Source organism: Dacryopinax primogenitus (genome assembly GCF_000292625.1).
Source record: "Dacryopinax primogenitus strain DJM-731 SS1 chromosome Unknown DACRYscaffold_1, whole genome shotgun sequence".
NCBI classification, from domain to species: Eukaryota; Fungi; Basidiomycota; class Dacrymycetes; order Dacrymycetales; family Dacrymycetaceae; genus Dacryopinax; species Dacryopinax primogenitus.
In genome coordinates this window covers 1,819,535-1,837,574 of record NW_024467198.1, presented here as the reverse complement: position 1 = coordinate 1,837,574, position 18,040 = coordinate 1,819,535, and the positions used below count along the sequence as shown (strand labels likewise).

Below are 18,040 nucleotides of genomic sequence, written 5' to 3'. Positions count from 1 at the left end.
GTCTCCAACGACGTCAGCTCAGCTCCGGCCGCGGCATCCGATCTTTGACCTTACTCTCTCTTCTGCGAAACGTATCTCCGGACTGTGCTGTCCGTCGGGCACATATATACCTTATTCATCACACTAGAATTGACTGATTTCCCTCCTTAATCCCCTCGTAACCAAAGCCTGATGGTCCCCCGACATCTCCGCTCCACTCTGTCGGTCGTCAGACCTGGTAGAGCGCGACCATCAACGTCAACAACAGCCTTACGTTCATCAAGACACCTACATACCACGCCATGTTCAGTTACACCTCGAAGGAAACAGTCTTACAAGTCCGTTGGACCCCGATCTCCTGAATTCGCTTCAACTTTGCCGCGACTGACATATAGATCAGTAAGGCGCAACTCGTCTGCTTCCAATCAAATAGGCATGCCCCATGACATTGCTGCAATTCTCTTTCCAATTGAACTTTGGATCAGATACACCTACATCTCGATACCACGAATTGGTTGAACGCGGACTCTTGAACAAGGATCACCATCAGCTTGAAATCGTAGCGAAGCTGGAGGCCCTGCACGATCGTCTCACCACATACAACCCGCCACTGCTCCCGGACGCTCCATCCTCCTCGTCATCATCACTGGTGCGCTTCTTTTAAGGCATTATAGGTCACTGCTAACAATTGCAACAGCTCGGGCGCTTCTTCTTTAGTAATCAACAGCCCCCAATTGCCACCATTGATCCTCAAGATGTTCCCCAAGGACTCTACCTCTACGGCGATGTCGGCACGGGCAAGTCGATGCTCATGGATCTGTTCTACGACACGCTGCCTCCTAATATCACACGAAAGCGGCGCATACACTTTCACGCGTTCATGATTGACGTGCATAAGCGGATACAGGCGGTCAAGAATAAGCTAGGGGCAGTGGCAGATCCCATTCCCCCTGTGGCAAGGGATCTGGCGAATGAGGCGATTGTGTTGTGCTTTGACGAGTTTCAGGTGCGAACACCCCCATGCTAAGAACTGAGGTGAAAGTTGACGCCCTCCAGGTGACCGATATTGCGGATGCTATGATCTTGCGACGGTTGATGGAGTCATTGCTCGATTTCGGTGTTGTCTTTGTCATGACTTCCAAGTGCGTCCATTTCCTGTGCACGCTTCGATTTCTCTCTAACATGCCATCAGTCGACATCCCGACGATCTGTACAAGAATGGAATACAACGAGAGAGCTTTGTTCCCTGTATAAATATTATCAAAGAGAGGCTAGACGTGACAGATCTCAATTCGGGAACCGGTACGCAGAACAGTTATTCCATCGCATCCCCCCCCCTGATGCAGACGCAGATTATCGGCGGATGCTCAAAGCCATGTCCAAAGTGTACTATTCACCGGTGAATGACGAGACACGGCGTGAAATGGAAAAACTATTCGATGCCATCTCAGAAGACGAGCCAGTCATATACGGCCGAAAACTGTCGGTATGGGGCAGAGATGTCTTAGTACCCGAGAGCACGGACAAAGTTGCACGATTCAGTTTCGCCGATCTTTGTGGTGGTCCACGCAGTGCCGTGGATTACTTGGAGATTACGAAGAACTTTCCGACGATATTTGTCACAGATATACCCAAAATGACCTTGAGCCAGAAGGATATGGTGTGTGCTCGACATTCTTAATCAGAACATGTGGCTGACGAGGAACTAGGCACGTCGTTTTATTACGTTCATCGATGGTTTGTCTAGTTCGCCTTGACCCGTGCATGAAAATGACCAATTTTGGATTGCAGCCTGTTACGAAAGCAAAACCAAACTTTTCGCTTCCTCAGAAGTCCCCATCTTCAAGGTGTTCTCCGAGGAGGGCCAATCAGACAGGAAAGAAATCAGCGACCACATGCGACACATGATGGATAATCTTGTACGTCACAGTATGCTTTGGATCAGTGCAAACGTTTACAATTGGCTTGCAGGGGCTCGACGCGTCCATGATGGGAACCACTGCGCTGTTCACGGGTGATGAGGAGCTCTTCGCGTTCGCACGAGCTGTATCACGACTGACACAGATGGGTACTAGAGCATGGGCCGAGACGGCCGGGCAGCCAGACTAGCCATAGAATTCACATCAATTGGATGGATCATGTTGTAGACTACTGTTCTTGCTGGATACCCAACACGTTACAGACCCAACATTTATTTTCTTCCAGACTGGAACCCTTCTTCACGCGTCACGCTCCAACCTGTGATTAGACGCGTGCCTTCGGAAGCATCCCTTGGAAGGTATCTGGCCTCTCCTCACTGACCGCCGTCTGTTGAGCGCAGTGTTATCAAGCTGAGGCTACAGTACTGCGTACTTCCAGTCGACCTTCTCACCTTACCTCCTGTGTCTGGACACCAGCTTGCTCTCGGGTAGTTCTGAATCTCCAACTGAGCCAGGCTCAACATGGGTGCGGTCACAAACAAGACATTGTCAAGCGCTCGCAACTGAGTCCTGTATGCAGAGCCCGCGGTCGCAAAAGGCCTGAATGACAAGCTTTACGAGAAGAGAAAGGGAGCGGCTCTTGAGCTGGAGAAGTGCGTCGTCTCCCTCTCCATCTCATTCAGGACGTTGATCGTTCTTCTAGGGCCGTTCGCGATGCCCAATCACACGGTGACATGCTCAAGATCCAACAGATAGTGGGTCAACTCTGCGATCTTTTCGCCTCCTCCAGCAACCCTCTTCACTCAAGAAACGGTGGTCTCATTGGTCTTGCGGCAACATCTATCGCTTTGGGCGTTGACGTGGCTCAGTATCTCGAGACCATTGTGCCGCCCGTTCTAGCATGTTTCTCGGATCCGGAAAGTCGGATCCGGTACTTTGCGTGTGAGAGCATGTACAACATAGCGAAGGTGTCAAAGGGAGAAATATTGATATTTTTCAACGAAATATTCGATGCTCTTAGCAAGGTGCGTTCCCCTGAGATTGTACGGATCTCGACTAAGATCGGTGTAGCTCGCTGCCGACTCAGAGACATCTGTGCGAAATGGGGCTGAACTTCTCGATCGCTTACTCAAAGACATCGTCGCCGAGTCCGGTCCTACCTACGTACCTCATTTCCCCGAAACGGAGAAGATTCGACGAGAAAAGCAGTCGGATGGAATCACAGGTTTAGGCATAGCTTTAGTGTCGAAAGAAGGCTTCGAGCCAGCAGGTCAGCCACACAATCAGCACGCATTCTCGCTGGCGCGATTCATTCCGCTACTATCCGAGCGAATATATGTGCTCAGTCCGCTCACGAGGAGCTATCTGGTTTCGTGGATTACGGTCTTGGATTCGGTACCTGATCTGGAGTTGGTGTCATATTTGCCAGAATTCCTGGATGGGTTATTGTATGGAATTTTCTCTACTATGTTATATAGGTATGCTCATGCTTCACCAGAAAATACCTGTCGGACCCCACAGAAGACGTCAGAATTGCGACGGAGAACGTGCTCGCTGATTTCCTGAAGGAGATCCGGCAGATCGCCCAAGTACAAGCACAGCGAGAGGGGGTGCGATTGAGAAAGCTGGAGAAAGCAAAGGCTAGGAGGGCGGAAGGGGATCTTGAACCAAAAACCCCACCGCAGCGGACTAATGGCGAGTCTGGGGTGTATGGATATGACGAAGAAGAGGAGCTAGTGGACGATCAGGGGAGAGGTAACGGAGGTACGCACAGTTTGCTCCAATTAACCAAAACAAACCGATCACCAGTATACAGCTTGGATACCTGGTCAGAATGTCGCCGTTGATCATGCCGCCATCGTAGAAATCCTTATCGCGCAGCTAGATACGGATCGTGCGTCTTTCACTTGGCAGACGACGGGAGGAGATCCTCACGAATTTCCGTGCAGATGACGAAATCCAGCAAAGCACTGCTTTACGATGGCTCACCGAATTCCTTTCTTTCGCGAAAGAAGTCCTCGTCCCGTTCACTCCTCGCCTTATACTCGCCGTCCTACCCAATCTTGCGCATCATGTGGCCACAATACAAGCTGCAGCGCAAATGATGAATCAGCAGCTCTTCCAGGTCATTCAAGCTCTTCCCGCGCCTGTCACTACGCCGGATGTGGGCACCCCTCAGCCACCACAAGTTACACTCCCTCCCCCACCTCCCCCTCCGACAACTGCTTTGCCCTCTCGCGCACAGTCAGTAGCATCAATGAATCGCACGGCGCCCGCTTCTCCCACTTTTGACGGAGTAGCCTTTCCTTCACGAGCCAGTCGGGATTCCAATCGTGATAGCGCGGGTATCGATGCTTCTGCAACCCCCGTTCCGGCTAGGCGACAGCCTGCGCCCTCCCCCGTCCCGTCAACTTCTACGGCCCCTGAGCCATCAGCTGCTGCAGATGGGTCTACACCGAGCAAAGCGGTTGTGAACACTTCTGCCCCTCTGACAGAGTCGCCACCAAATCTAGACCAGTCTATCGAATCACCCGATCCCCTTGACTATCAACTTACAGTCAATTCCCTCACAGTCCAATTCATGAGCGAGCATGAGGAGACGCGAGTAGCAGCTCTGAAATGGCTCCTAATGCTGCATCTGAAGGCACCGAATAAGGTAACGTCTGGACCGATTTAGCCCATTGAATAGGACTGATGTTCGCCAGATTTTGGCAATGGATGATGGGACATTCCCTGCGTTGCTGAAAACACTGTCGGATCCTTCAGAAGAAGTCATCAAACACGATCTGCGACTGTTAGCGCAGATATCTTCGAGCTCAGAAGATTCATACTTCAAGTTATTTATGGTAAATCTCTTGGAGCTTTTCAGCACGGACAGGCGGTTGCTGGAGACTCGCGGTAGTCTGATCATCCGCCAGTTGTGCCTCAGCCTCAACAGCGAGCGAATATACCGCACATTTGCCGAGATATTGGAACGAGACGAAGATTTAGATTTTGCCAGTACAATGGTTCAGAAGTTGAATATCATCCTTATCACATCGCCAGAACTGCAAGAGTTCCGACGGCGACTGAAGAACCTGGAGTCTAAGGTGGGTGTTTGTCGTTGTGCTGGTGGCATAACATTCTTACCATGTATGAAGGACGGCCAAATGTTGTTCTCCATATTGTATAAATCTTGGTGTCATAATGCGGTCGCGGTGTTCTCTCTCTGTCTGCTAGCCCAGGCCTACGAACATGCATCCAATCTCCTTCAGATTTTGTGAGTTCGCATAATTGTGGCTATTTTCCTTGTTCATGAGCACACAGTGCGGAGTTGGAGATTACCGTGCAATTCCTTGTACAGGTTGACAAGCTCGTGCAGCTCATCGAATCACCCGTCTTCACTTGTGAGTGTACTTCAGGTGTGAGACTTGCCAACGACTGACGATCAGGTAGCTTTGCGTCTACAGTTGTTAGAGCCTGATCGCTATCCTTACCTTTTCAAGTGTCTCTATGGCTTACTCATGCTTCTCCCACAAAGTACTGCATTCATCTCCCTCCGAAATCGCTTGAACGCCGTAAGCTCTCTCGGGTTTCTACATATCGCCCCGAAAACGTGAGTATGCATCTCATGCCCCTACTCCCCGCTTAAGTTGGCACAGGAGCAATGTTGCCGCTGCTCGTTCTAAACTGTCTCGAGACGAGGTCAAATGGCAAGAACTTTTATCACACTTCCGGGTGGTACAAATGAAGCACGAGAAGTATCGGCGACAAGCTGCTGGGGGTGACGTCAGTCCGTTAGCCGGTCTCGGCCTCAACTCGAATGGCGTCCCGTCGGCCGCAAGCAGAGTCCAAGGGCGAAGAGTTACTGCGGGATCGAAAGACGCCCCTCCTGTGGTTCGAGAGAATGCTGGGGGCCGACTGAGTAGCGTTTTATCCCCTCTGAACCCCAGAGCACGAGGTTCTTCTGGCGGGCAGACGTTGGCGCCGTTAATGTCGGCCTTTTCAGGTTCGCCAAGAGCAGTGAGCCCAACGGCTGCAGCGGCGACCAAACGTCGTGGGACATTAGGAGGTCTTCGCAAGTAGATGATTGTATCTGTATTATTTAGGCAAATGTATTTCATATCTGATCCCGTTTTTGTTTTTTTACTGATACTGATATCATGGCTGAAGTTCCTACAGACATGTGTGTATTAGCCTAGTAGATGGGGCGGGAGCACGGTGGTTGTGCAGTGGATTGCAGATCCAACGGTCCCGTGTTCAAATCACGGTCGCCCCTTCGTATTAAATTCTTTTGGCCCCATCGCCATTAAGATCCTGAATACCAGGGCACTCCACCATCTCTGCTGTGTGGGAATCTCTCCTTGCAAAGATGAAAGTACCAGAGATGGGATTGGGATAGTTACAGGAAAACAATATTAAATAAACTAATTCTTTCTATCGGGTGCGGGTTAACGAAAGGATCGACGCCGGGCCAACGATACTGATAATTAGTCCGTCGCGTCCACAAGGCCTCGACAATATTCCTGGGGCACTCGATGCATGTCTCGCACAAACCGGCTCGCGGTCCTTGCACGGCTCTGTGGGCTGTTCCGCATATACTTGCGTGTCGCCTCGATGCCGAGGCTCGGTGATGTTGGGTTACTCTGGTCTGTGGCTACCTCCATGATTTCGCGGTTCGCTTGGGGCGCTCGATCTATGTAGATTGGTACAGACGCGCTGCAGTATCGCTGCTGCTTGCGGATGTCCCCCATCCACCAATCGGCTAGCTGTTAAAGATACGCGAATGCTGCAAGTCATGTCTGGCAGCAAGTATCTCCCCTAGCGGCCATGTGCTCGCTGGTAGCGCGTCACCATCATCCGCGGTATCTTTCATTTCTTCCCCCAGGCCAGTGTGAAGGTGGGCGCAACGCTTCACCTGTTCGTCAACCAGGGGTCGGACGGAGTGGAGGAGAAGTTGTTGAGAGGCGTACGGGCCGATGGCATTGAGTCGTACAGAGGCAGAGAGCAGGGCTCGTGCGTGTAGGAAGAGGTGTAGCCAGATACTGCGTTCTGAACACGACGTTAGGACGATACATGCAAGAAGAAATGGGCCGTATCTTACCAGCTGGGAGCCCGAGAGTTGCAGTGAGGACTGCCCAACAGATGGGCAAATGGCCGTTCAGTTTCCCATGACGGATCCGCAGTTTCATCTCCACGACAAAGTTGTCCATATTTACCACACTGTTGGAGTTCGCATCATTTGCTAAACCATAAGGATTGGTGAAGCCTTTCGTATACAGTGTGAGGAGTGCAATGCCTTGGGCGGTCGATGCGCGGCGGGCAACATGATTGAGTGTCATGGCTTCATACAATGAATCGAGCTCCCCAAGCTTTGCGAGGGTGTCTTCCAACCGTACCGCCCGCTCGCCGTCGACAAATCTTACGACAACTTCATGTGCATCTCTCACAAATCCACTTGCACTCCTTGCATAGCTCTCCAGACTGTTTTGCACAAATTCGAGAGTTGCCTCTATCCCTTGTTTAACTGCTGTTCCGCCTGCAGTGCCCGAGGAAGGAGAACCAAAGCCGTGCTTGAAGTAGCTTTCAAGCCCAGATGAGGCCACAAATGAACCAGTGGGAAGGTTGCTGTCAGCTAAGAGGATGAGAATATAGGCTTCGGTGTCGGCAAGAGATGTAGATGAGCTGTTGTTCATGATTTAATTCATAGCTTTTAGTGTTGACTTGTTCGTAGATGATGAACACTAAGATTAGCACAGCTCAATGCTTCTTCGGAACCAGAATTTGGATACCACGACACAGTCCACGTCGGCCCTGAGCGTTCTCCAACCCATCTCACACACAATGCGTACCTCCCTGTCCATCCTGCTGGTAGCAGCAGCATCATTAACATCGGCATTGGAGCTCTGGCCAACAAACCAGAGAATAGCACCCTCATTCATCAATACCGATGTTGTGCGCACAATAGAGCTTGCCTCTCAGGTATACGTCAAGGCGTCGTACGCGATACAGTCGCTGTCGGACAAAGAGAATGACGTATTTTATCTAACATGGGGCGAGGAAGAGGAGCAGATGACGAGCTGGATGCAAGTCAAAGTGAAGGGCTTGACGGGTTCGTTGGAGGTGGAGCCTTTAGGGCAGAATGCGGAGAGGTCGGTCATGTCCAGTTTGACCCTGGCTGTGACTGACAGTGAGCATATAGCTTAGCATATGTCTACGCGATCAATCTCGCCAAGCCGCTTCCCAAGGGGGAATATCTCACTATACTTGTCGACACCATCCAGTTACATGCGAGCTATCCCAAGCCGGCATATGCATCGCAGACAGACAGTCATTTCCGGGTGTATGAGGCTGATGGACTCCTGCTCTCGCCATACGAGACGACCTCTCAACGACTACGGTTTAAGTATGTATCTGACATTGTCAAGGTGTATGATATCTAATAATTCCAGGGCTCCGACTCCCAGCATTCGTTCCTACCACATCTCCCACACCCTCGAGGACCTCGCAAAAGAGGAGCCAGTTGTCAAGTCCGGCGCTACGGTCACTTTCGGACCGTTCAAGTCTCAACCTCCAACAGCAACAAAAGGCTTCAACAGAACACCCTATCGCGTTTCAGTGGACTTCGAGATGAACATCCCTTCCTTGACAGTGGTCTCGCTGAACCGGTCAGTAGAGGTCAGCCACTGGGGGGCGAACATGAATACCCAGGACGACTACATGTTGAGGAATGACGCGCCTGAGTAGGTCCTATCTTTCACCAATATTATTGAGCTAATAAGCTGCCCAGGCTGAAAGGTCAGTTCTCCCGTTTGGACTTCCAGATGGCCCAACATGCACGACGCATGTCACCCGTGATCATCTCCGCCGTGACCCTTCAACTCCCCTCTGGCGCCCAAAACCCCTACTACTTCGATCTCGTGGGCAATGTCTCCACCTCCGCCTTCCGTCCCGCTGCCAAGCCCAGCTCAGAGCGTGCCGCTCGCCTCGGGCCACAGAACGCTCAGCTCGACCTCAAGCCGCGCTACCCTCTCATGGGCGGTTGGAATTACACCTTCACGGTGGGGTGGGACGCGCCACTAGGGGACTCAGCGCATTGGGACGAGAAAAATGGAAGGTGGATCCTCGCCGTGCCTTTCATGACCCCTCTGCCTTCAACCCCTGTGGATAAAGCAGAGGTGCGCGTGATCTTACCCGAGGGAGCAACAGACATCACTGTGCACCCGCCATTCGATGTATCCTTGATGGAGCGCAGCACGCATATAACATACTTGGACACGATCGGCAGGCCGGCGTTCACTTTCCATGCGGAGAACCTCACGGAGGTACATGATGGCCTTATCTACGTGCGTACTTTTTTTTACCTGACTGTTTCTCAAGTGCTAACAGATTGGGGCAGATAACGTACAAGGTCCCTCTGGCTGCACACCTCCAAAAACCGCTCGCAGTGGGCATTGCGAGTCTCATTGTCTTCAGCGTAATGTGGACACTGAAGCGGGTGGATATGACGATCCACAAATAGAGTAGAATGCAAGTGGTCAGCGTGTGGAATGCATATAGTCGTATGCTGGACTAGGGGTAATGCAATCGTAATGTTTGGGTATCGGAATACAAATGGCCGGCTGGTGCTTTGCTCCGCAGATGGGCAAAGCAAGCTCCGGCAGAGTACAGTATGCAAGTGGGAGCGCATCTAAAACCTTTCCTCTCTCACACTCCTTCCTCATCACAATATCATGCTACCATCCGGTCTATCCAAGCAGTAGCTCGTAAACGATCACCACCACGTTCGCAGCAATGAGCGGTACTGTCACAGAATCAGTGTCCTGAATCCATACATAGTGTTCGAAATCACGCACATCGTAACAGCGTCCGCACAGCACCAATCAGGTTCACCAGCTGATCTCGCACGGACGGACCAGAGGGCCCACCTCCATATGATTGGTCGAAGGATGGGTTGTAAGTGGAAGGATTGGATGTTTGGGTTGATAGTCCAACTAAAAAATCAGGTCAAAGATATGCGCCTACTAGACGAAGAAAGCGGGACGCACTACGGGCTAGGAAGCGTTCTTCATTCAGCACCGCAATCGCGTTGACTAGGAGGAGAGTGACATAGAGGATCGTGCCTAGTGAGAAGGCCATCCCGTCCTTTTTGGTGGTTAATCTTAGATGTTCAGGAGTCTTTTTGAACGTCTGAAGCTCAGCGGTCGCATGGTCGTGTGCGTGCAGAAGGTCAATTAGTGTAAGAACAGTTCGGTGAGGGAGAGATATCAGCACTGCCACTAAGCCCTTACACTTCAGGGGAGGTAATTCCTCCGATGACCCCTTTCGGGCGCATTTTGCCTACCATGACCCCTCGGGTGCAAATCCCTGAAATGACCCCAAGGCCTGCCCTAAGCAACCACGGACCTTCCAATTAAGGAAGGTGGTGGTAGTTCAAGATGCGCTAGGGTCCGGTCTCTTCATGTCGGTTTATAAAGCATATTCCGACAATTAATTCGCAAGCTTTGTCTTGTTTTTTCATTAGTTATGTTACAGTATATAAATTAATTCTGCATGGATGCCTCGTATAATTTTCGCCATCGTAAACATAGGTGAGGAAACACCGCACTTTTACGGCAAGGCAATGAATTTTGCAGCAGTTCTTGAAAATAATAGATACCATACACAATGCCAACCAGCTTGTCTTTTGAAAAAGGTCTGTTCTGATAGCAAAACATTCACAAAACGCATCGTTGGATTCACCGGAGACACGTGCTTCTATTGCCACAGCCACTACTTTCCTTATTTGGTTACTTAGGGGCGGCATTTGGGTTCATTTCAGGGATTTGCGCCCGAGGGGTCATGGTAGGCAAAATGCGCCCGAAAGGGGAATTACGAGTAATTTCCTCCGATAGCACTTTTTCGGAGGCAGAGTCCCTAGAATGGACTGCCAGGCCCTATTTCCTCAAATCGGCCATGTGCCTGCCCTAAGCAACACCCTACGGTCCAATTAAGGAAGATGGTGGTAAGAGATCAACCCGTGTGCGAGGGTCCGGTCTGTCATTTCGTTCTAGTTCACCCTACCGGAACTTTTCAAGGTGTTTTTCTTTTCATACAGTATGCCTTATGTGCCGCTTCTCATATGGGAAATGACCTCGATGATACTGTAAACCCGCCGCCGCAAAAACATTACATTGGCCGTCGCACTGTAAAGCGGAAAGAATAGTATATATAATAGCCATGCATATAGCTACAGTATATAGAGAAAAGTAATATAAATGAGTTATAAAAGAAAAACACCTTGAAAAGTTCCGGTAGTGTGAACAAGAACGAAATGACAGACCGGACCCTCGCACACGGGTTGATCTCTTACCACCACCTCTCTTAATTGGACTGTAGGGTGTTGCTTAGGGCAGGCACATGGCCGATTTGAGGAAATAGGGCCCGGCAGTCCATTCTAGGGACTCTGCCTCCGAAAAAGTGCTATCGGAGGAAGTTACTCGAGGAATTACCTCCACTTCAGCGCGAGGACGACCACGTCGACCACGTCAACGGCATAGACGCGCATACATCTACCTTTGCACATCGTTGCTTTCTTTTGCAGCCGTCGCTGTTCGTCGTTGGTGAGTGAATAAGTGTTGTTTAATATGTTATTGCGCTCATATCGAGGACAGCGACGCGCCCTTGTCGAGCCTCGACCTCGTACACACGATCATTTCTTCCCCGATACATCCCGCACCAGCCCCCACTCGTCAGACAGTATGTCTCCTCCCTTACGCTCGACGGAAGAAACTACCTCTAACTACTTTCAGTGCCTCTGATTGGACCTCGGGGCTAACCAGCTGGCTGCAAAATCGGCTCGCGATTCGCGAAGACGCGAACCGGAAGATGGAAGAAATTGAGCGAAAGCGAGCAAGGGAACGCGCGGCCGAGCAGGGAGAAGGGAGCATATTCGATACTGAAGCGCAGGAGCAGCTAAAGAGGGAACATGAGGAGGAGGCTGAAATACTAGAGTTGGAGGAAGTACCGAGCCAGCAGTGGGTGGGGCAGGCAAAGCGGGTTGACAACCGGCCGAAACAGGGCAAGATGATTACCGTTGGACAAGAGACACATGTTGCGAAGAGGCAGAAAATCCGAGAGGTACGTTGAATTCGAGATTCGTATTAAATCGAGAGGTTGGCTAATGGCCGAGGCCTGATAGCAAACGGGCAAAACAGCCATGTTCAAGATCTCGCACCGCAAATTGAACAAGCTCGCCCATCAGATCGGTGGCAAGCCGATCGACCAAGCCATCCTACAGATGCAGTTCAGCGAAAAACGAGCTTCGACAAGAATCAAGAGCATGCTTGTGCTCGCCCGCGATCAAGGAGGGAGGCGTGGTATGCTCAGGGAGAGACTTGTCGTCGCCGAAGCCTGGGTGAACAAGGGCCCCAAGCTTCGGAGGTTGGATATCAAAGGACGCGGGAGACTGGGCATTAAACATCATCCGAGTGCGAGGATGCATATCGTGTTGAAGGAGGGGAAGACGTGGCAGGAGAAGAAAGATGACAAGTTTAAAAAGTTAGTCAAGGCTGTGAGGAGCGCCGGGCTGTATAGGGAAGACGTACCGATTAGGAACCACGGGCCGAGGTATACGTGGTAGGAATGGAATACCTTTTGTGCTTCTCAGGGGCCACTGCAGTTGATGGCAACTTAGATATGGCTGGCTCTCTGTTTGTGCTCGGGAACAGATGCATATGGCAGAATTGGGTACTTGGTTTGAGTCCCTGCACCCCGTTTTATGAAAAATCGGCATATACAGTGTTTAATTCTCATATCGAATCCTAATGATACATTGCCAGCTCTCGCATCACAACCCATCGGATCCCAGAATAACTCAGATCACCGCCCTCGCTTGCCCCTTGACAGCCTTTGACCCTCCAGTCTCCCTGAGCACACCCTTTCCATACATCTCCCAATTATCCGTCTGCCTGCCGACTTCCTGCTGTACCTTACCAACAACACGATCGAGTAATTTGGGTTTGCCCTGTGGTAGGCCAGGCTGGCCATGGAGGGATACTCCACCTGGAGACGCGAACAAGTTAGTTTCCGATGGGAGGAGGATATGGAAAGCATAAAGCGGACCTTCAGGAACATGACGGATATTCTCCGACAGAGGGAGGTCGTTCATCGTCGTCGGTTGCTGCGCCCCAGTAGTGGGATACCCATGAGGGGCCGTGTACACGCCTTCCCTACTCGGGTCGGGGACGTAATCTCCTGGTTGGTATTGTATACCTTCAGCTCCCTGGGGAACGACTGCGTCCTGCATTCCCTGGAAGTTGTCCATCTGTGCCTTCATATTCGCCTCGTTCTCGTCTGCATTCCCCTGAAGCCCGGCCGCTTGTGGGACCATGTCGTCTCCAGTCTCAGTGAACCTCGACCCGGCCACGCCGATGCCAGCCGTGCGGCCAATATGCTTTTCTTCCTCTCCCGGAGTCTCCTCCGTCCAGTATTCCGTGCCATTTCCCTGCCCCGCCCCCTCCGAAGCAGTATCAAAATCGTCATCGCGCCTCGCTTCGTTTTCGTTCATCCCCTTAATCTCCGGGGGCGCCCCGCCATCCGCACCTCTGAGGCCGCCACTGGCGCCAGAAGCGGCGGGGGAAGGGACGGATGGAGATTCATGCTGCGATCCTTCCTTTGTTGACGTTCCGCCCGCAGTTCCAGAGAAAGTGGGGAAAGGGCCTACAGGGGCATCGGTCTGCCATCCTTCTTCTCTAGCCATCCCCCCCGCTCCTGCGCCCGGAAATACATCGGGCTGCGTCTGAGGATGCTGCCCTTTAAAAGAGCCGGTATCGGCCCTATCCGAACCAGACGCGAGCCACACAGCAGTCGGTCGTTTCTCCGCCGCAGTCCGGTCCTCGAGTGCAGCACCAGTAGTATCCCTCCCTGGGAGGTTATCGGCTGTCAGCTGTACTTGAGCTGCTGAGGTAGGATACTCCCTCCCCGGGAGATTTTCCGCCGTCAGCTGGGCCGGGGCTGCAGAAGTAGGTTGCTGTGCTGGGCTATAGGTGTTCGCCCCAGCATCTGAGGAGCTGGGGGGTGTGAAGCTCGCCGGCCCAGAGCCCGGAGTGGCGGTAACGGACCAGGCCTCGCCTACACCGGAGTTGGTACGATCAGCCATACCGGAGGGAGACCGAGGTCCGAATTGGTCTTGGGAGCGATGGCCGTTATGGGGGACAGCAGTGGTCATGGTCATTATTAAGTTTCGTTAGTTAGGCCGCAGTGTTGGTCGTCTTGAAGGTTGGTCGTTCGCTGAGTGATTTAAGGAGCCCCCAGAAGTAAGAAAACAGCCTTATATCCTGTTCGCCATCCAACTGCAGAACGCCAGCTCGGAGACATGTACATCACCCCTCGCCAAGGTGTAGGGGAATGACCTCGTTGTCCACTCGTGTGACCTCATATTGCGTGTACGCCACTCAGTTCCAGTTCGCTCTATCCCTTAGACAGTAGAAAGGAGAGAAGCAGTATTTAGGGCGACTCCAACGCAAGAGCATGCTCCACAGCAAGTGGAGACCAACCGAGACTTCAGTTCTGATATCACGTGATTATGTCAAGCGTTCTAGTCGGTCATCCCGTCGGGAATATGATGTACACCTCCGGATGCTGTGAGTTTATGCGCTGAGCGTAGCATGATGTTGATGTTGAAGAAATATGCTGCGGAGATCAGTGAGAACGCTGACAACTGGAGCATCGCAATGGCTGACAACGGCCAAAGTCTATGGCAAATGCTGACACATCACGCTGACACACCCAGCTCAGGCCCGGCCGAATGACGGCTTTGCCCGGTCACGCACCGGCAATAAATATCCGCCCCGACTTTGGCCAGCTTACTCCCCATCATCTACAACGTCCACTTTCCCCCCTCCGCCGTTGTACTCCGCTCGTTGAGCGTTTCGAAATTTAAGCCGTTCATACCGTTGGGCCGTGCTGTCACTGCCCGCGGTTTGCTTCGGCGACAATCTACCCCGGAAGAGACATAGAAGGAACTGGAGTGGTATGGCTCTTCTCCCCGCAATACAATTCATGGAATGTTGACACGGACGTTTTACAGGCTGTCCCTCCGGATAGATCTAAGTTCTATCTATTCAAGGCATAACTGGAAATACAAAACAAGAACACTGTCAACAGGCAACAAATACAATCATGCTCCATCAACCCGTCTCCCCACTGACAACCCACCTCCCCCTCCACCCCTCGCACCCGCATACCGCTCCGGCATCAGAGGAGCTCTCTGATTTCCTTCTCTCTCTCTCTTCTTCCCCTATTGGACCGCACCAGGGCCCAGGCGCAGCATTCGACAATCTGTTGCTCGCTGCTGCCACGGCTCAGGCGCCGGGTATGACGAGGCACCACCTACAGCATTCATCCTGGCTCGGTAATGGAGGAAAGAGCTTCCAAATGCCGAGGAGCGAGCGTCTTAGGATGGCAGCGAGAGTCGGGACGGGCGCAGTCACCCCTCCGAGCGACCAGGAAGGAGAGAAAGAAGAACCAGACAAGCAGGAGGAAGAAGTGCAGGAGAAAGAGGAAAAGGACGAGAAAGTGGGTGAGGATGCCGCTCACGGTCCGCTGTCGGGCCTGCGTGCTCGTACCCCACCCACTCCTCCCCAGGCTCCAGAGGCGAAGCGTGCTCGTGCTGCCACGGGCGTGCGCGCTCCGGAGCTGAGGGAGGCCCTCGAAGCTCTTCCTGCTGCCACCTCTGCGTCCACGCCTCCCCGAATCACTAGTCTGCGGAACGCTGTCGCGGAAAAGGCACCAGCTGCGGCCGCAAGTACGGGCCTGAGCGTCCAAACTGAGGAAGAAGTTCAAGTCAAGTGTATGGCCCGTACGCGCATCCCGACCGCCTACGGTCCCGTCTTCCTGCACGTCTATCACAATAACCAGGACGGAAAAGAACATCTTGCAATCGTGTCCGACCCTATGCAGCTCGAGTCTTCCGCAGATGGAGTTGAGGACTACGTCCCCATCCGCAGCCACACTCTGGATGTGCAGTGGAGAGAGGGAGAAACAGCACGTGAGCGCATCACCCGAGGTGCCTACGTATCCCGGCTATCTGGCTCATCTGCGGAACGCGCACCGGTGCCCACACAACCGAGGAAACTGGACGACGCACCGCTGGTCAGGATCCATAGCGAGTGCTTCACGGGCGAGACGATCGGTTCGCTCCGATGCGACTGCGGAGAGCAGCTCGATTCTGCGCTTTCCCTGATCGCCCATGCGCCTGGTAGGAGAGGGGTTGTCCTCTACCTCCGACAGGAAGGCCGCGGGATCGGTCTTCTGGAGAAAGTGCGCGCATACAACTTGCAAGACCTCGGATTAGATACGGTACAGGCCAACCTGGCTCTCGGGCGAGGGGAAGATGAACGCACCTATGGCGTTGCAGCCGCCATGCTGCGCGATCTGGGCGTAGCGGGAGAGGGCATCCGCTTGCTCACCAACAACCCGAACAAAGTGGACGCTATGCAGCAGGAAGGCATTTCCGTTCAAGAGAGGGTGCCAATGGTGCCCCGGGACTGGCAGGCGAGGGACGCACTTTCGCATCCCCAGCCTCACTCCCGCTCTCACCCTCATGCAGGGGATCTACTCCCCACGGCGCCTCACACGCCCAACCCCGATTCCCCTATCAACGCCTGGGACACACGCACAAAGGGCGCCACAATCGTTGGTGGAGGAGTGGTCCGGAGCGAGGAACTGGAAAAGTACCTCAGGACGAAGGTGATGCGCATGGGGCACTTGCTTGACTTGCCCACGGTGCCTTCCGCTGCTCGAGAGAATGGCGCGTGATGTTGAACTGTAAACTTATAAGGTGTAGGAAGATGATGGAAGTGAATTTCACTCATTCTTGTGACTCGTGACCCTGATTGAAAGCGCTAGTGGACTTTGATGCACATCGGGTGTGTAAGATAACCGGTAACATGCCGAGAGGCGTTAGAGGGGCGTCTGAACTGTGGTTGCTAAGGCCAGCTGCCTCGCCTGTCACGAAAGCGGGTAGGCCGAGTACTCAATGTCACACTATTCGCTTCTGCAACTGGACTAGTGTACCGAAAAGAGATTCACACAGATAACGGAGCGAAGAAAGACGCTTACCGGGTCCTCGTGCATGAACAATGGCCTGGATGGTGATGCTGATAAGCGCCCATCTTTTGACAAGCCTTGGAGATAGACGGTTGTTGTCAATCGATGGCTTGAACGGGAAGGAGGTTTATGGAGTGGTATTGAGCTTCGCACACGTTCGCCGGTTAGGCGCGTTCAGTTAGGAAGGTGTTGACCTGGTTTGATAGTTCTGTCAAGAGCTGACGGGATTGTCACGGTACTTACTGAGCCTATCACATTTTCGGAGGACTGATGGCTGGATGTTTCGCAATGTTGCAGAGACGCTGCGAGTGTGCCAACGCGGTTCATGTGATTTATTTGGTGAGTTCGTGCTCCCAACGCAGGCAATAAACCTGTAGGCTCTGATGAACTCCGCCTCCCATCACTCGACTTTCCCAAGGCATTTTGCCCGTTTGCGTCTCACCCACGATTGTTTTCAATGCTCACTCTAAAATTGTCTTAGCCAACAATGCGCTGGCAGCGTATACTCGAAACCTGCGTGTGACAAAGGATAACGATCTGATTCGCATCTCTACTCACACCGCTCTAATGCCGAGATGGTGTATAGATACGGTCATCGATCACCGGGATTCGCTCAGGAAAGGAAGCGGCTCAGAACGTGCCGTCTCGGTCATCCTATTGATTTGTACCTGGGGCAGTATTGAGTTGTTGAAAGTTGTCGCAGAATTCCCGACGCCAACCGAGTATGAGAGATGCTCCCTGACAATCAACCAAGCGATGGAGTTATTGGTACATCGCAGACGGGCCGAATATCCTTAGATTACATGGCGGGCGTTGCTTCAAAATAGGATGCTCTTCTCTCGAGGAATGCATTACAGGGATACGCAAAAGGTTTGCACTGGGGTGGCACTCGAAGTTGGGGCTGTTTGTCGTCACAAAGAGAAGAGGCTTGACAGCGCTAGTGAGACCGGGTAACGAGGCCGACCAGAAAAGCACATGCCCAGTTGCCTAACAGTGTAACCACTGGGGTGCCTCGCAGAACTGAGCAGAATATAGACCGGGGCCGCCGGCAGGCAGGAAGAAGCGAAGCTTGT

At 52.5% G+C, this 18,040-nt stretch overlaps 8 protein-coding genes across 8 annotated transcripts; 5 read left to right on the top strand and 3 right to left on the bottom strand.

Moving 5' to 3' along the window:
• Window positions 1-421: 421 nt before the first annotated feature.
• Window positions 422-2,152, top strand: DACRYDRAFT_74092 (AFG1-like ATPase; the record flags this gene model as incomplete). Its single annotated transcript, XM_040776049.1, has 8 exons — window positions 422-628; window positions 677-985; window positions 1,036-1,121; window positions 1,172-1,281; window positions 1,332-1,639; window positions 1,689-1,716; window positions 1,771-1,898; window positions 1,951-2,152. The coding sequence occupies 8 exons, from the start codon at window positions 422-424 to the stop codon at window positions 2,086-2,088; spliced, it is 1,314 nt and encodes a 437-aa protein (XP_040633479.1). The 3' UTR covers window positions 2,089-2,152.
• A 165-nt stretch (window positions 2,153-2,317) lies between these two features.
• On the top strand, window positions 2,318-5,963 carry DACRYDRAFT_74090 (ARM repeat-containing protein; the record flags this gene model as incomplete). Its single annotated transcript, XM_040776048.1, has 12 exons — window positions 2,318-2,424; window positions 2,479-2,551; window positions 2,602-2,923; window positions 2,970-3,346; window positions 3,397-3,662; window positions 3,715-3,792; window positions 3,848-4,554; window positions 4,604-4,987; window positions 5,039-5,157; window positions 5,205-5,284; window positions 5,334-5,493; window positions 5,543-5,963. Exons 1-12 carry the CDS (start codon window positions 2,421-2,423, stop codon window positions 5,961-5,963), a joined length of 2,991 nt encoding a protein of 996 aa, XP_040633478.1. The 5' UTR covers window positions 2,318-2,420.
• Window positions 5,964-6,642: 679 nt separating this feature from the next.
• Window positions 6,643-7,741, bottom strand: DACRYDRAFT_86241 (urease accessory protein UreF; the record flags this gene model as incomplete). The annotated part of the gene is made up of 4 exons (XM_040776767.1): window positions 6,643-6,929; window positions 6,982-7,395; window positions 7,426-7,533; window positions 7,717-7,741. 4 exons carry the CDS (start codon window positions 7,739-7,741, stop codon window positions 6,643-6,645), a joined length of 834 nt encoding a protein of 277 aa, XP_040633477.1.
• A 16-nt stretch (window positions 7,742-7,757) lies between these two features.
• DACRYDRAFT_61362 (Ribophorin I) lies at window positions 7,758-9,462 on the top strand. Its single transcript, XM_040775667.1, has 5 exons — window positions 7,758-8,029; window positions 8,080-8,283; window positions 8,330-8,620; window positions 8,668-9,223; window positions 9,277-9,462. The coding sequence occupies exons 1-5, from the start codon at window positions 7,950-7,952 to the stop codon at window positions 9,397-9,399; spliced, it is 1,254 nt and encodes a 417-aa protein (XP_040633476.1). The 5' UTR covers window positions 7,758-7,949; the 3' UTR covers window positions 9,400-9,462.
• Window positions 9,454-10,078, bottom strand: DACRYDRAFT_19674 (Yos1-like protein). Its single transcript, XM_040771614.1, has 3 exons — window positions 9,926-10,078; window positions 9,734-9,871; window positions 9,454-9,681 (listed from the first exon to the last, which is right to left on the bottom strand). Exons 1-3 carry the CDS (start codon window positions 10,014-10,016, stop codon window positions 9,626-9,628), a joined length of 285 nt encoding a protein of 94 aa, XP_040633475.1. The 5' UTR covers window positions 10,017-10,078; the 3' UTR covers window positions 9,454-9,625.
• A 1,381-nt stretch (window positions 10,079-11,459) lies between these two features.
• DACRYDRAFT_74082 (ribosomal protein L22) lies at window positions 11,460-12,498 on the top strand (the record flags this gene model as incomplete). The annotated part of the gene is made up of 4 exons (XM_040776047.1): window positions 11,460-11,479; window positions 11,531-11,615; window positions 11,669-11,996; window positions 12,058-12,498. The coding sequence occupies exons 3-4, from the start codon at window positions 11,745-11,747 to the stop codon at window positions 12,496-12,498; spliced, it is 693 nt and encodes a 230-aa protein (XP_040633474.1). The 5' UTR covers window positions 11,460-11,479; window positions 11,531-11,615; window positions 11,669-11,744.
• A 234-nt stretch (window positions 12,499-12,732) lies between these two features.
• On the bottom strand, window positions 12,733-14,091 carry DACRYDRAFT_13191 (uncharacterized protein; the record flags this gene model as incomplete). Its single annotated transcript, XM_040770965.1, has 2 exons — window positions 12,733-12,920; window positions 12,981-14,091. The coding sequence occupies 2 exons, from the start codon at window positions 14,089-14,091 to the stop codon at window positions 12,733-12,735; spliced, it is 1,299 nt and encodes a 432-aa protein (XP_040633473.1).
• Window positions 14,092-14,764: 673 nt separating this feature from the next.
• On the top strand, window positions 14,765-16,745 carry DACRYDRAFT_113247 (uncharacterized protein). Its single transcript, XM_040769596.1, has 2 exons — window positions 14,765-14,889; window positions 14,947-16,745. The coding sequence occupies exon 2, from the start codon at window positions 15,039-15,041 to the stop codon at window positions 16,674-16,676; it is 1,638 nt and encodes a 545-aa protein (XP_040633472.1). The 5' UTR covers window positions 14,765-14,889; window positions 14,947-15,038; the 3' UTR covers window positions 16,677-16,745.
• Window positions 16,746-18,040: the final 1,295 nt, after the last annotated feature.

Excerpts from the sequence above, each read along its gene's own strand:
- DACRYDRAFT_61362 (XM_040775667.1), top strand. The coding sequence starts at position 7,950 with ATGACGAGCTGGATGCAAGTCAAAGTGAAGGGCTTGACGGGTTCGTTG. Across the intron at positions 8,621-8,667 it reads TTGAGGAATGACGCGCCTGA|GCTGAAAGGTCAGTTCTCCC; the intron begins GTAGGTCCTATC and ends TAAGCTGCCCAG. Across the intron at positions 9,224-9,276 it reads TACATGATGGCCTTATCTAC|ATAACGTACAAGGTCCCTCT; the intron begins GTGCGTACTTTT and ends AGATTGGGGCAG.
- DACRYDRAFT_113247 (XM_040769596.1), top strand. The coding sequence starts at position 15,039 with ATGCTCCATCAACCCGTCTCCCCACTGACAACCCACCTCCCCCTCCAC.
- DACRYDRAFT_19674 (XM_040771614.1), bottom strand. The coding sequence starts at position 10,016 with ATGGCCTTCTCACTAGGCACGATCCTCTATGTCACTCTCCTCCTAGTC. Across the intron at positions 9,872-9,925 it reads AGAACGCTTCCTAGCCCGTA|TTGGACTATCAACCCAAACA; the intron begins GTGCGTCCCGCT and ends CTGATTTTTTAG. Across the intron at positions 9,682-9,733 it reads TGTGCGGACGCTGTTACGAT|TACCGCTCATTGCTGCGAAC; the intron begins GTGCGTGATTTC and ends ATTCTGTGACAG.